The following is a 15529-nucleotide window of genomic DNA, read 5'->3' as shown; positions in this document are numbered from 1 at the left end:
GGAATACATCTGGCAGAAACTTCCTACATTGATGTATGGTGATTTGGTGTACAGAAAACCATTGAAAAGCATTACTCTTTCCCCTTCACTGAAATGCAGGTATCTGGTAACAGTGCAACAAAAGCTGAGTATCGGAACAAAGGGATAGGTTTGATAAGCATGCATTATCAGAAGATGACAGTTATTATAAGTTCAGCTTGCATGATGACAGAATAGCCTATCTGTCTGATCACAAGTAGTGACTGACCCATTAAAATAATACTCTGATTATGGACTTATGGACGGACAGACAGTCGAGGTGTTGAGCACGGGCATATAACAAGGAATAATATCGATAGACAAGGAACTGAACCTGTGTAACAACTGCATCATCACTTGTACAGGCAGGTGACCCTTCAGCCTGGTCCGGAGCGTGGTGACAATCAAGTACGTAGCTATCAGGGTGCAGCCTCATCCTCTCTTGCTTCAGGTGATGTCTGATATGATCTGAGCCCCCTGCTTTACATACTGGCACGTGACCCTTCAGCCTGGTCCGGAGCATGGTGACAATGAAGTACATAGCTATCAGGATGCCTTACATAAGTGCATGTAAATCATGACGTCCAAAGATTAAGGGGAAATGCTCCTCGGGGATGACATTTTCAGGGGAGAGGAGGGTTGTGTACTCCTCCACTGTTTCCTGCTTCCCTGTACTGGCATGTTACACATGTTAACCACTGTGAAAATGACAAAGAACCAACAAAATAAGAAAGACAGTCTCATTTTAATTGTGAATACATTGATAATAATGGGTTATGAAAATATACTACCGAGTACATCTAAATGCTGCAATTGTAAACAGGTGGAGGATCTACTCTTCTACTCTAGGGGTTAGTCCAGTTCTTGGTCATGAGGATGTTCTGCCTGTAAGCAATTCTCTCCTATCATCCAAGACTTTGTACAGAGTGACTAGAGTTTCGGCCAATGGGTCCATAACCTAATGGAAAAAGAAACATTTTCATGCTCTGAGGACTGACCACACTAGTCTATTTTTGCTAATGTTTTGGTGGTTGTTTTTTGGGCCTGCGTGTCTAGACAGGATGAATAATATATAAAACATATCAAAGTCCTCGTGTCAGGATCATCTAAAAAAAACAAAACATTGAAATAAATGTTTTAACAAATACTAGAATCAATTAATTTTTAAAATATTTCTTCAGCATTTGTTTATTCTCTTGATAAAATCATGACAAAATTGTCCAATAAAATGACCTCTCCTGAATTTTTATTCGAAACAAAATTTATTATTGCCTGGAGTCCCGCCAAAGTAAACTTGATTTTTCAATTTCTGCCTGAGACATAACCAAGTCTTTCATTTTAAGACAACTTAATACACAAAGATATGAGACTAAGCTTTCAGACACAAAACCATTTCAGAATGTCACTGTAAATATATAAATAAATTAAAATACATCTCATATAGTTTGAAATAACACAGACACAATGGAATGAATAGAAATGTAAAAACAAACTAATATATTGGCCAGGATGAACATAACAACCAACAATATATGTTCGTATTGCAATAATTTGATCCTAGATTACATGGACAGTTGTGATGTTGGTACTACACATCAACACACAGATGCCAACCCTCCCAAATTTATCGGAATCATCCTGAAAAATGCATGTCAATTCTGCCATTCCAACAAAACCACATTCTCACCAATTTTTTTCAAAACATATTTTTTCGAGCATATATATATTTTTTACTGGAAATATAACGAATATATAGATAGTCTTACTGAAGGTAGGATCATCTTTAACTGAAAATAATGACAGTTAAATAAATACACTTTATTTACAGAAGTTCTCAGGTTATTTACACAAGAAAGTAATCTGGAAGTTGAGTAAGTTGCCTGATAAATTCCACATACTGTTTAGTTTATTCACTTAACTTTCACAAATACTGATGCCGTGTACTGCAAACTGGTTTCAGTTGTATAAGGATTGCTATGTATGATGGCATTAAAAGTTTTAGTCCTTGAGTGCAACAATTTTTTGAGATCCCTAATTTGTTTGGAAAATTCCAGGATTTTTTATCGTATGGAGCTCCAATTCCTACTTGCACCAATGTGGGGTTGGCATCTCTGTCTATATACTACATACAAACACGGACACCACTGTACTTACGTGGCAGTCACCGTGTCAATACATGAAATCATTATGGATTTATTATTAGTTCAGTTGTAAAAATACTTTTAATTTCGGTTGAAAATTTAAAAAAAACATTATACAATCTTATTTGACATCTTCATTTACCCATTAAGTCCCCAGAAAGTGTCATGATTTTTGTATTTAATCTGAACTGACATTTTATGTAAATGTTCCATAAAACAGCATAGATTAAACGAGTAAAAACAGTCACAGGAGATAGTGCAGGTAAATCAGTGGTTAATACAATTATACTTGGTGATTGTGGATGCTCTTGTGAAGTAGTCAAACAACAAAACGTGTTTGTTGCATTCTCCTAAATCGTTCCAAGCCATTTGTAACTACTCGTCTCTTTCCGTGACCTGCAAGAACACTCGTGCCCCTCTCGTACACCATTATAGCCAAAAATCGTAACAAACCAATCAAATCATGCATAGTAAAATGAATTTCAAAACAAGAAAATGGCAAAACTGTTGAACTTTGAAACTTCGCAAAACTATACCAAGCACTATTTAAACATCAACCTTGAGCTAAAGGATGAACAACTTTCAACACTGAAACATATTTGCAAAGGGATGTAGGATATTCTTTGAGCCATGTTTGGAAATTCAGAGTTATCTTTCCTTGATAACGGTACTAGACTGTTTTCATCTCCATGTCCGTTTGATCTCAGACAGGACCCAGTTGAAAACATGGCAACAAGAGGGGTACGAGATGCCATCTGGCTTGCTGGTAGTTACGACTGAGTCACCAGCAAATCAGACTGGTACCAAAAAAACACTTGAAATGCTGTCTCATCATGCTAAGCATAGGTCTGTTCAACACAGGGGCAAGTACTCAAATCGCTACAAAATACATTTTTCAACGTTTAGAAACCTATCTAAAATACAAAACCCATCATTTTGAAATCATATTGACTATTGACATTATTTTCCTTTCTGTCACATTTCATTGTTTACAGGAATATAGGTCATGTATAGAAAAGACGTTTTGACTATTGACACATTTTCCAAAAAATATCAACAATGGCTACATACATATATCCTCAATATGATCTGGAATGTCTTATGATAAAAAATATAATCACTTTCATATTTCATATCTAAATAATAGTTGTCTCTCACAATTCTTTGATAGGTTTACGAAAGAACAAACCTACCCAAAATATTCCTTCACAATGAATATTACAGATATTCTAGATAAATGCGTATCTGATGATGAAACTAATAATCCCAATATGACTCAGATGAGCATTTCTTCCATAACAATATATGATCATACATGTTTAAATGGTCAGTATAACAGGAAAGAGAACTCAGTCCCAACAGTGGTGCCATCATATAAAAATATAACATCTGTCACTAGTCTTTAGTGAGTAAAGGACAGTGAAGAAATCTCTCCGAGTTCCCTTCAAGAATACAGGGGAGACAACTCATCCTAGAACCGCAAGAAATGTAAGAAGGATTATACATATCTACAGAGGGTGCACCCCTTTACTCATCTAAGTGACCAATGTGCTCTTGACAACTAAAATGCATAATTAACCAAAAATCTTTAAAATCAGATTTCAACGTATGACCCCCGAGCCCTGCCCCACCCACTCCCATGCGGCAATATTGTAGAACTGTACGTGGCACTGTCCTTAACTGGGGCCGACCTCATCTCCTCCCCGTAGGTCGTGTGGCCTCAATTTTGTTCTGCAGGTCGTCAATGCGAATGTCTTTCAGGTGAATCAGATGTTCAAGGCGGCGTACCTTGGCCTGCAGTATCTGCAATACGACCCCAGTGTGTCAATGCTCACCTATGTGATGTGCATTATGTGATGTGATGCCAGGTGGTTCTGACTGAAGCACAGTTCTAGATCACCATCATTCATCATTCATTACCATCAAGCCAAAGTATTTCATAAAATACTATAGCACTAAGTTTGTTTCGAAAGAAACAAACGTGAAACATTGTATGATCTGTCAGTTCAAACACTATTAGTCTGGAAAATACCATTTTCCCATATTACATCAATAACAATTAAAAAATTCAAGTATTCATTTGTCTTTTATAAAGATAATATTCTTTTAATGACTTTTCAATTTTCCAAAAATATTCCAAGGCTGGAATACTGAAACTAAAATCCATGATTTGTCACGATACCGACCTGTATTGTTTCATCCTTGGCCAAACATTCCTGTTCTTTTTCTTCCAGTAAGATTCGTGGGACGACATCATTGTCCACAAAACCTTTGCCCTTTGACCTGTGACAGACATAATTACTCAATTTAAATACAACAAATTGAACAGAAAATGGAGTCACAAGAAAGTTTCTCTAAAATGCAATCTTATTAAAATACAACTTTTTAGTCTACACAGAGAGTACTATCTGAAACCTGGACAACCTTCAACAGTCTGTATAAGTGAAGGAAGCATGGGTTTCTCAGCCCATCACCATACACACATTCTTGTATAATGGTCTTCACTTTTGGATTCAGAAAGGTTAATCTCAAAAGAAGAAATACACACACCTGGCAGTTTGAATGTGATGCTATGGCACATAGGTACGACAGTATCTAGTGTTTATTTATGGTATGGTAGTCTCTTGCTTTCACAACTCCTTCTGAATATATTTGTTTTTGACATACAAAATTAGGTGTGCTTTGTAGGGGTGGTGGCATAGCTTATTAGTTAAAGTGTTTGCGCGTGTTGCCGAAGACCCAGCGTCTATTCCTCACATGGGTACCATGTGTAAAGTCCATTCCAGACATCCCCCACTGTTATTTTGCTGGAATATTGCAAAAAGTGATGTAAAACCATGCTCACTCACTCACTCACTGAATTCTTTGCTCTCTTGTATAGAGGACTTCAAAGGCTAGACACTGATTGGTCCAGGGGAATGTTAATCATTCGGTAAGCTCCTGTCAATGGGCACCAGGCACAGAAGAAATCTATTATCACTTAACATTATTTATATTTTACGTTGTAACCGATGCTTGGCTTCTACTGATAGTGGACGTTAACATGATAGAAGACAGATGGAAGCTACGACTCACCCCTTGTATGGCCCAGCATTGGCTGCCACGCCTGGACCTGTCTTTGCCTTCGGGAGGCGGACAGCTTGTGGCAACATGGCTGAAAAGGAGATGTCAGACACATGGCTTGACTCACTATTATGGTGTGAAACATCATAAGTGTCACATGCATGTGTATGTTTTACTGTAGTCATGATGTAAGCAGTGTCATGCACACAATGTCAAGGAAACAGTGTCAGGTAAGCAAGGTCAGGTAAGCAATGTTATGTAAAGCAGTATTACATAAGCATGTTCATGTAAGCAGTGTCATGTAAGCAATGTCATGAGAGCACGGTAAAGGAAGCAGTGTTGTGTAAGCAATGTCATGTAAGCAGTGCCATGCAAGTAATGTCATACAAGCAGTGTCATGTAGGCAATGTCATGTAAGCAGTGTCATGTAAGGAGTGTCATGTAAGCAATGTCATGTAGGCAGTGTCATGTAAGCAGTGTCATGGAAGGAGTGTCAAGTTAGCAATATCATGTAAGCAATGTCATGTGAGCAGTGTCATGTAAGCAGTGTCAGGTAAGCAATGTCATGCAAGTAGTGTAAGGTAAGCAATGTCATGCAAGTAGTGTCAGGTAAGCAATGTCATGCAAGTAGTGTCAGGTAAGCAGTGATATGTAAGCAAGGTGACCCACTGACCCATGTTCTGGTCCACCTCAGGCTTGTCACTGCTGAGTCGAGAGCTGCGTCCCGGTCCGGCAACCATCATGCCTGCTATCTGCTTGTTCTTCTGCATCTGATGTCTGGCAAGGTCGATCTTTGTCCTCACCATCAGCATGACCTTTTCTATAACCCCTGGCTTGCAACCTGCCACACTGCGGATCACGTCCTCAGACAGTTGGAAATTCATCTTGTCAAACACCTTCCTGGTGATGTTGAACAAACATACTGAAGTCACCAGCAGGTTAGAACAGATTCTCTAACATCACTCAGCATCACAAATAACATGGTAAGTAAGAACATATCCAATTGAAACTATAGCCCAGTATGCCTCATTTGACAAGTTTAAATAACTAAATAACCCCTTGTCAACATCAGTTTAGTCAAACTGAAGAAAGATTAGAATTATACTTTATTATGCTAACAATTAACATAACTTTCATTTCAGTGTATTCCGGTCCAATCACAATGTTGTCTTGACCATCATGTCATACAATCATAACAAATTATACTCATTCAGCATAACTTTGGTGGACACACACACTGGTTTAGGCCTTCCCAAAATATGACCTTACTATTGCATAGATCAGTGGATACCGTTTAGAACCATCCTATGAAACTTGATACACATGGAAATAGGAATACACAGGTCAGAGGCAACACAATCACTTCAATAAAGCAACCTACTCTCATCTGATAAAAGTACCATAAACACTGATATACTGCTACACTACCAGTATCTGTTCAGTGTTGCTGGGAGGCATTACAACCGTACAGAAGGTGAAGGTCATCAAATATTTATCCATGTGGGCTTATGAGCAGCCACTCAAACTACCCACTTCTACTGAACATTCCCTGCACCCTTACCACCCCTTTCAAACTGATGAACAATCATGGCTGCAGCTGTAACAACGCACCCTTCACCCACATATACAACATGGAATACTCTCTAATCTAAACTAGGTATTCTTTATGACCATACAAGAAAGACCCACACTTAAGTGTCACCAAGGAACAGAAGATTACTGTTACCAAAACAGCTGTCACTATCACACACTTTCATGTGTGATCAAGTCAATGTGTCCATCTGAGGGGTGACACTACACACGTGTTTGTATACATGGTGCAGTACAACATGCAGAGACACGTGTACAAATTACAGGAGTGTGTGAAGTTCATGCACCCTTACACTCCATCCACAGAAACCAGGCCAACACAACACTGACATGCAAGTTCCCTTACATTAGGGAATGACTAAATGAGTATGACATCAGGCCAATACAACACTGTCACACATACATCTCACATCTACAGGGGCCAGCACGTTCCCTTACATTAATGTATGACTAAATGAATATTGCTTAACCCAGTATGACATCAGGCCAACACAACACTGTCACACATACATCTCACATCTACAGGGGCCAGCACGTTCCCTTACATTAATGTATGACTAAATGAATATTGCTTAACCCAGTACGACATCAGGCCAACACAACACTGTCACACATACTTCTCACAACTACAGGAGTCAGCACGTTCCCTTACAGAAGGGTATGACTGAGTGAATATTGTGTTAAACAAATTATGCCACATTAGCAGTTTTGCAGCTATTTAAGCAAAAGGTAGGGCATCACGTCAAAAATGCACAATGAATATTGATACCGCTTTTCCATAAAAATTTATTTTGACCAACTTCCTGGCTTTTAACTCAAAGTGTTACTAAGCCCCCCTGACTTAAATGACACAGTGACAATGGCTCTTCAAGCAAGGACAACAAGAGGTAGGTAATGTCTGGGAGATTGCTAAGTGCCACTCTACCTTATGTACAGCTCCAATACCTGGAAGTCTACACCTGACGACAATGTGCTGTATTGAGGGTATATCCCCCACCCCTACCCTCACCCCCCACTGTTGTTGTACTCAATACAGTGTTGCCAGGTATGTCTCAAACACTTCTACCCAACACATTTTCACCTCCCCATGAGCGTTTTCAAAACATACAATAAAACAACAATTCAGTATTGATTTAAGCTGCCCCCAAGAAAGCAGCTGAAAATTGTAGATATGTTAAACAAGTTAAATGAATATGGCAGTGTTTTCTATTACAACTTTGATAAGAAGTGTCAACATTTACAATCATTATAATGTTTAATAACATTCTGTTTGTATCATTATTGTAGCACAGACACTGAAAAGATTACAAATAAAAGAACATATTGATTTTATGTTATAACTTTGTGTCTGATCAGGAGAGATGACACATGTAATCATCAAGTTTATAAATTTAGTTTGGCTGTATATCATTGTGAAAGACTTCTACTTATAAAATTTAGTTTGGCTGTATATCATTGTGAAAGACTTCTACTGTGCATAAAACATGATATCACTCTGTATGATCTTAAGTACAACAGCTGATAAATGCAGACAAATCTCATTTCATATCATCAGTTCTAGCCTAGTGTAGGTACGAATTAGATCTACTTTATCACCAAGGTGTATTATACCAAGGGAAGGATTTAAGAATCAGATACTGAAACAGATGTTAGCAGAATATCACTGGACAGATCTCTACTGAAATACAGAAACAAGGAAATTAAAACACACCTCTTAATTAATTTGTTACAACTCTAGTTACCATGGTAACCATCAAATTTTACCTTCTCTAAAATGAAGTGCTCTTTGGTGCTGTCTACACCTGTTGGCATGTGACCTTCTGTACCTTATCTGATACAGTTACTGGCCTACAAGTATACGCTGAGTAATTAAAAGTTACCTCTCATTGTCTAGCTTCATCATGATGATTGCTACATTATTATAACACAAATCTAGTGAAGTTCCACTGCTTTACTTAACATTACCTGTTTAACATGAACCAGTTGCACAATTTCTGCTGTGTCGAGTTGGCAGGTGGGTAGTTATGGAGATCAACAAAATGTGGCAGATAATGTTTCACAACTTCTGCTACTAGCACTGAAAACAAGAGTCAAGGACAGGATGCATAGATGACGATGTTGCGCTGAGAGAAAACACACGTGTCTAGCTGAGAGGCAGAGACATGAACATGCACTTTGGGCAGACACATTATCCAAAAGTAGAATATCTTTTTTATATCTGTTGGTACATACGATCAGTATATCCTTTCTCCCTTTCCACTAACTTATTAGAGGGAATTTTATCTGAAATTATAACATAAAGTATTAAGAAGATAGTTCTGTTTTGGGGGGTGTTCTTTATTGGAAAAAGTGCTAAATGCAAAAATAATTCAGCTCATTCTTGATAAACAATAAAAGAGCATGTGCAAAAATATATCAACAAAGCTAAAAAAATATGTTCCCATGAACTGTGAAGTCCTCACTTTGATAAAGAAAGTTCTGTAACAACTAGTCCTCAAAACATTGTCTACAGAGACGAAGAATGCTTCCACTAGGGAAACAGGTTACACTGACAACAGTGATGAAAGACATCCAGATGTCACACTTACTATTAATAATGTATAAGGTAAGGTTAAACATTACACTCTAGCAGATCCCATGTCAAAGGAGAACAGCAGTGTTCAGTAAGTTCCATAAATGAAACACTGCAAGGTTCTACATGTATATATTATGGCTCCACCTGGAGACCAGTCAAATAAGCACTCAGTGATTTAATCAGAAGTCTGCACCAATAGGTCATGTCATGGCTCTCTCCCTCATCACAGATACTGACAGGCAAGAAACACACAGACTTGGCTTAAACTATATTCACTGAGTCTCACCTGACTCCCTGCATCACAATATCATAGACAACAACAACATGCTGTCCGTGACATCATACTCACACTAACTCTTGTATTGCTAGCTGTGACAGACATAGGTACAGATGCACAAAGTGAACTTTGCAAAAACATGACTCAAGACTGTTCCAACTCTGTATCAGAGATGTAATTTAGCAAGATTTCTTCAGTCCAAGCAAATTGCTTCAAGACTCAGTGCTTTTGAATTTCAGACAGCTTGTGTAAACAACATAAAAAATGGGTAAGGTCACTTTGAGCTTCTGCCACCATGCATGCCTGATTCAGTCACATACTGGTGGGTGTGAAAGCAACTACAGGAATAGTACAGGACTACGACACCTGACTACAACTTCAGTAGAAGCATACAGCTGCCACTGCATCCTGCCAACAACTGGCACCACAAGAGCATCAGGAACTAGTGGTCTGCAATACCTATTGAGCAGTTTCCAGTTCTCCAGTTTCTGCTTCATGTTGTTTGCGGGGACATAATTGTGGATCTGCACAGCCCAGGGGAAGAAGTTCTTAATGACCTCTGCCACCAACACTAAGACGTAATAAACACCGGTACATTACTACAGACTCTTGAATCAACATAAACACAATGTAATCAGGATATAAAATTGTCTATGTTGTAATCACAGCATTGTTCACATTTATTAATGTATTACAATAATAATGACAAGAATAATAATGTACAAATCTATTTTGCAGGAAATACACATCCAAAAGCAAGCTTAAAGCATTACATATTTAAATGGTCTATGAATCATTCCACATTCAGTTTTCATCCTTGATGGGTATAAAATAGTTTAGCCTGATGACGTATACTTATTAACCATACTAAATGTAAAATATGAAAGGTAAATTACACTTGAGAATGGGATGAGTTCAGACAGCTGTGAGTTGGACTACCTCAGTGTAGTCAAGTATCATTTGCTGCCTGGCAAAAATCAATTTTTGAGAACTATTTGACAAATGCTGTTGGTGTCCATTCTTTCAGAATTGAGCAGTGTTGGACATGAAGGATGAAAGTAAAGCAATTATGAAAGGTTCATCAACATTCTTGTGTAGATTAAGACCTTAACTGACTGGCTGTTGGATAAAACAGAACCAAACAGTCACAGCAGCTGGGAACATTGCTTAAATTGGGAGACTGGACTCTGTTATTGTGTTAACTGGTAGTCTAAGTAACTGTGATTGAAGTCTAAGTTGCTTCGAAATTCACTCTGTTCAAATTGTTCTTACTCTCAAATTTTATTTAGCATATACTATACCGGTCTATGATCATTCTCATTGCCATCCCTTTGACAAAGGTAAAATACTACACTATCTAGCATGTGTCAGAGTGAGTGAGTGAGTTTGGTTATACGCCGCTTTTAGCAATATTCCAGCGATATCACGTCGGGGGACACCAGAAAATGGGCCTCACACGTTGTACCCATGTGGGGAATCGAACCCGGGTCTTCGGCGTGACGAGTGAACGCTTTAACCACTAGGCTACCCCACCGCCCCAGCATGTGTCAGATATGTCCCTACCCCTTTGATGAGTGTCAAAATTACAAAGATCCATTCCATATAAAAAGATGAATGAGTGAGTGAGTTTAGTTTTACACCACGCTTAGCAATATTCCAGCTATATGGCAGAAGTCAGTAAATAATCAAGTCTGGACCAGGCAATCCTGTGATCAACAGCATGAGCATCAATCTGCGCAATTAGGAACCAGTGACATGGATCATCAACAAGTCTGACCACCCAATCCCATTAGTCGCCTCTTACAACAAGCATAGTTGTCGTTTGTGGCAAGCATGGGTTGCTATTCTACCTTGGATCTTCACGTGTCATAGAAAGATAAACATGAATAGAGATGCAATATTTCATTATTTCAAATTAATTATATATTTTGGATGATTCCAGGATGGTAATCACCCTGTAAGTATCAAATACACAAAATTATACACTTTTGATTACAATAATTACAGAATCTGAGTATACTCATCGTGATTATGATGATGCATTCCATACAGTATCATCTGTCACCTTGATCACTTCACAGGACAAGTTCAAATGAAACTAGTCTGATGACACAAATAGTGATTTTGGGTTTTTCTGTTTAATGACTTTTTCAACAGTATTTCAGTTACCAATATCAATCCATTTACTTCACTGTCAGCTTCACCTGTCATTGCACACAGAGAGTGTTTCGTAGACTGAACCAGTTCGCAGACACGGTGATTTCGTAACCCAGACTGTTTCGTAGACGATGATTTCATAGACTTGTATAAATAATTGAATAATATTATTCTGCAAGCATATTAATTTTGATAAACCACTTGATTTATGTATTGTGAAGATTTTTTTGTTTTGTTTACAGTGATATAATGCTATGCTCTCTTTCAGCGATATGAAACTTGGAACAGGTGAAGACATATAAAGTGTGATTGAAGAAGGAACGAATATTCACCTGTAAAAAATGTCACTTTGTGTTCAGTGGCATAATAAAAGTGAAGCACTTGGCTGTTGTGAATGTTAATTAGGAACTAGTGCGTTAATTGTTTTGATTGTGTTTGTTAATTACTTTGGCAGTGACCCACCCACCTTCTCCACTGCTACTTCTGGGCTTGTGTCTGTATAGTTGAATCAATTCTGTGGTTGTGAATGTTAAATAGGAACTAGTGAGTTGTTTTTGTCAGTGACTAATCCACTCTATATCCTTCTTCTCCACTGCTACTTCTGGGCTTGTTTCCGTAGTTGAATGTTCATCATACTTACCTATTATGTATTTTGGTTTCTATTTCAGAAAATTCAGAGATTACTGTATTCTTTTCATGCAGCTCACCATGTTGTTTTTTTTAAACACCTATCATACTTACCTAATATATTGTTTTATTTCACCAAACTCAAACACTTTCCGCCAACACTAATGTCATAATTAGTAATAATACCAAACTAACATTTACCAACATCGTTTACTAACGTCTACGAATCCACCGGATTTCCACGTCTACGAACCAGTCTGGTCTACGAATTCACTGCAAGCCGTTTCACATGTGAACTGAGTAACAGTAGTTGAGATGTCTCAAGTATGAACGTATGAAAAATGTGCCATACCTCCATCAGAGAAATCTCTATTCATGTTTCGTTTTGGTCGTGACAACTGTATTTCATCGATCCATGTGTATAATTCTTCAAGCTGCGCCTCGTCCAATTCCTCCATTTCGCTCACACTTTGAGGCATTATAGCCTTTCCACGTCGTCCTTTGACTGAATCCAGAGTTAGCAAGATTAAGATAAAATGATGACTGACTGCAAAATCCTATATAATACATATAACCAGAATACTGTTTCACTACGATAACTCGGTGTCAAATAGTTTACATTGTTGTCAGTCGATACCGTATCCCACAAGGCAACGCCAACCGGAAGTTATATTTACCAATAGCAAATCACCGCTTTCTGAACAATATTACACACTAACACTACCCGAACAAGCTGCTGACAGCCTGTTTTGTATTTCTTTTCTGGAGATAATCTCAGTGTTATTCAGATAGTTTGACTGCTTAATCAGGACAAAGTATCTTTATCCTTTACATTTTTGAAAAGCAAAGTAGTCTATGATGTTATCAGTCAGTACTGATATGTATATTTTGTTACTAAGCTCTGATGCTTAAGACCGATGACTTTGGTATTGAACTCGGTGAGATGTTTTTGACATTACAGTAAGATGTATTATATTGTTTTCACAGACACATTTTATCTGCTAGGTCAGATGAACAAGCCTTTCCTGTCCTCAAGAATAAAGGCACTAAAATATTTTTACTAAATTATTGCTGAAAATTGTTTAGGACTTGAAATATAACATATGTCATATTTTGGATTTCACTTTCTTAGTAAAGTACAAATTCTAGTACTTTTTTCGGTTGAGTCCCATCCGGGATTCGAACCCGCACCCTCAGAGTCAGGCACCTAATCGCCAGCACACAGTCAGCCGCCTAGCCCGCTCAGCCACCGCGACTTCCACAAAAATGAAAGTCGGACAACTGGTAGTCTAGACTGCGTACTTTGTGTACCCCTCTGATGAGTGTAAATTGGCACGGCTCCCACGGCCGAAAGCTATGATTACACGATGCCATTTAGAAAGTGGTCAAATGCAACATATGTCATATTTGGGATTTCACTTTCTTAGTAAAGTTCAATTCTAGCACTTTTTTCGGTTGAGTCCCATCCGGGATTCGAACCCGCACCCTCAGAGTCAGGCACCTAATCGCCAGCACACAAAGTCAGCCGCCTAGCCCGCTCAGCCACCGCGACTTCCACAAAAATGAAAGTCGGACAACTGGTAGTCTAGACTGTGTACTTTGTGTACCCCTCTGATGAGTGTAAATTGGCACGGCTCCCACGGCCGAAAGCTATGATTACACGATGCCATTTAGAAAGTGGTCAAATGCAACATATGTCATATTTGGGATTTCACTTTCTTAGTAAAGTTCAATTCTAGCACTTTTTTCGGTTGAGTCCCATCCGGGATTCGAACCCGCACCCTCAGAGTCAGGCACCTAATCGCCAGCACACAAAGTCAGCCGCCTAGCCCGCTCAGCTACCGCGACTTCCACAAAAATGAAAGTCGGACAACTGGTAGTCTAGACTGTGTACTTTGTGTACCCCTCTGATGAGTGTAAATTGGCACGGCTCCCACGGCCGAAAGCTATGATTACATGATGCCATTTAGAAATCCCAAATATGACATATGTTGCATTTGACCACTTTCTAAATGGCATCGTGTAATCATGACTTGCAATATGAAACAATGAAATACAGAAGTTCATCAAAGCACAAATTGGAACAGACGTAAATAAGCTTGTTAGTCTTTAGTGATAAACATGTAATAACTTTTTTCCAAGTGACCATTGAGTGCCTTGGGTTGAGTCAGTGGGTTATAATCGGGATGTGCATAGACTATATATGATGTTTTAATGTACATCTGTACAAAACAAAGCCTATACATGCATGTGATCTTTCTTAAACAAGCTCCTTGAATACAAAAGTAACCTTATTATATTTAACATAAGTATGCAGGTGAATACTATTGAGCAGCAGCACTGTATACCGAATACTCAGTGTTTCGGTTGCTATTCATTGTACTTGTAGGTTCAGTCAGGGCAGGTGTGTGGTATATCGAGATGAAACTTCAATACTGATCATCTAGTTATCTGTCATCCGTCAGACTATCGATGACAGGGGCAAAGCACTGTGGTTTGAATACATCTGTCTCCCAGTGACAATAGATATAGCATGTAGCATGTAAATCATGACTCATTTCACCATGACATCTTTATGGAGCCCTCGACAATGTTTGGGTGACACATCTTTCTTTAATATTTACAATCTAGAACTAACAGTGTATATAGCTTCAAGTAGTCACTACCTGTTAAGGTCCAGGTTAGAATATTGGCTTTCAGTAACCCATGCTAAGAGGTGACTAACAGGGTCGGGTGGTCAGACGCTCTGACTTGGTTGACACATGTCATTGGTTCCCAATTACACAGATTAATGCTCATGTTGCTGATCACTGGATAGCCTGGTCCAGACTAGATTATTAATGGACAGACAGCATATAGCTGGAATATTGCTGAGAGCTGCATAAAAACTCACTCACTCATGTTTTCACTATTCCCAGGTTCAAAATTACCATAAGTAAGCTGGTCTATGACTTAAGCTGGAAATTCCTCCATTTCGCTCACACTTTGAGGCATTATAGCCTTTCCACGTCGTCCTTTGAGTGAATCCAGAGTTAGCAAGATTAAGATAAAATGATGACTGACTGATGACTGACTGACGAG

The 15529-nt window shown here is 38.5% G+C and overlaps 1 protein-coding gene across 1 annotated transcript; it reads right to left on the bottom strand.

The window, feature by feature from the left end:
* Positions 1-744: 744 nt before the first annotated feature.
* On the bottom strand, positions 745-13108 carry LOC137265441 (sperm flagellar protein 1-like). The gene is made up of 6 exons (XM_067800840.1): positions 12801-13108; positions 8778-8889; positions 5896-6122; positions 5235-5313; positions 4346-4442; positions 745-3962 (listed from the first exon to the last, which is right to left on the bottom strand). Exons 1-6 carry the CDS (start codon positions 12925-12927, stop codon positions 3852-3854), a joined length of 753 nt encoding a protein of 250 aa, XP_067656941.1. The 5' UTR covers positions 12928-13108; the 3' UTR covers positions 745-3851.
* Between the last annotated feature and the right edge of the window lie 2421 nt (positions 13109-15529).

The sequence above is a fragment of the Haliotis asinina genome, chromosome 15 (assembly GCF_037392515.1).
Source record: "Haliotis asinina isolate JCU_RB_2024 chromosome 15, JCU_Hal_asi_v2, whole genome shotgun sequence".
Classification (NCBI taxonomy): domain Eukaryota; kingdom Metazoa; phylum Mollusca; class Gastropoda; order Lepetellida; family Haliotidae; genus Haliotis; species Haliotis asinina.
Note: the sequence above shows the minus strand (reverse complement) of the source record. Positions and strands in the feature narration are given on the sequence as shown.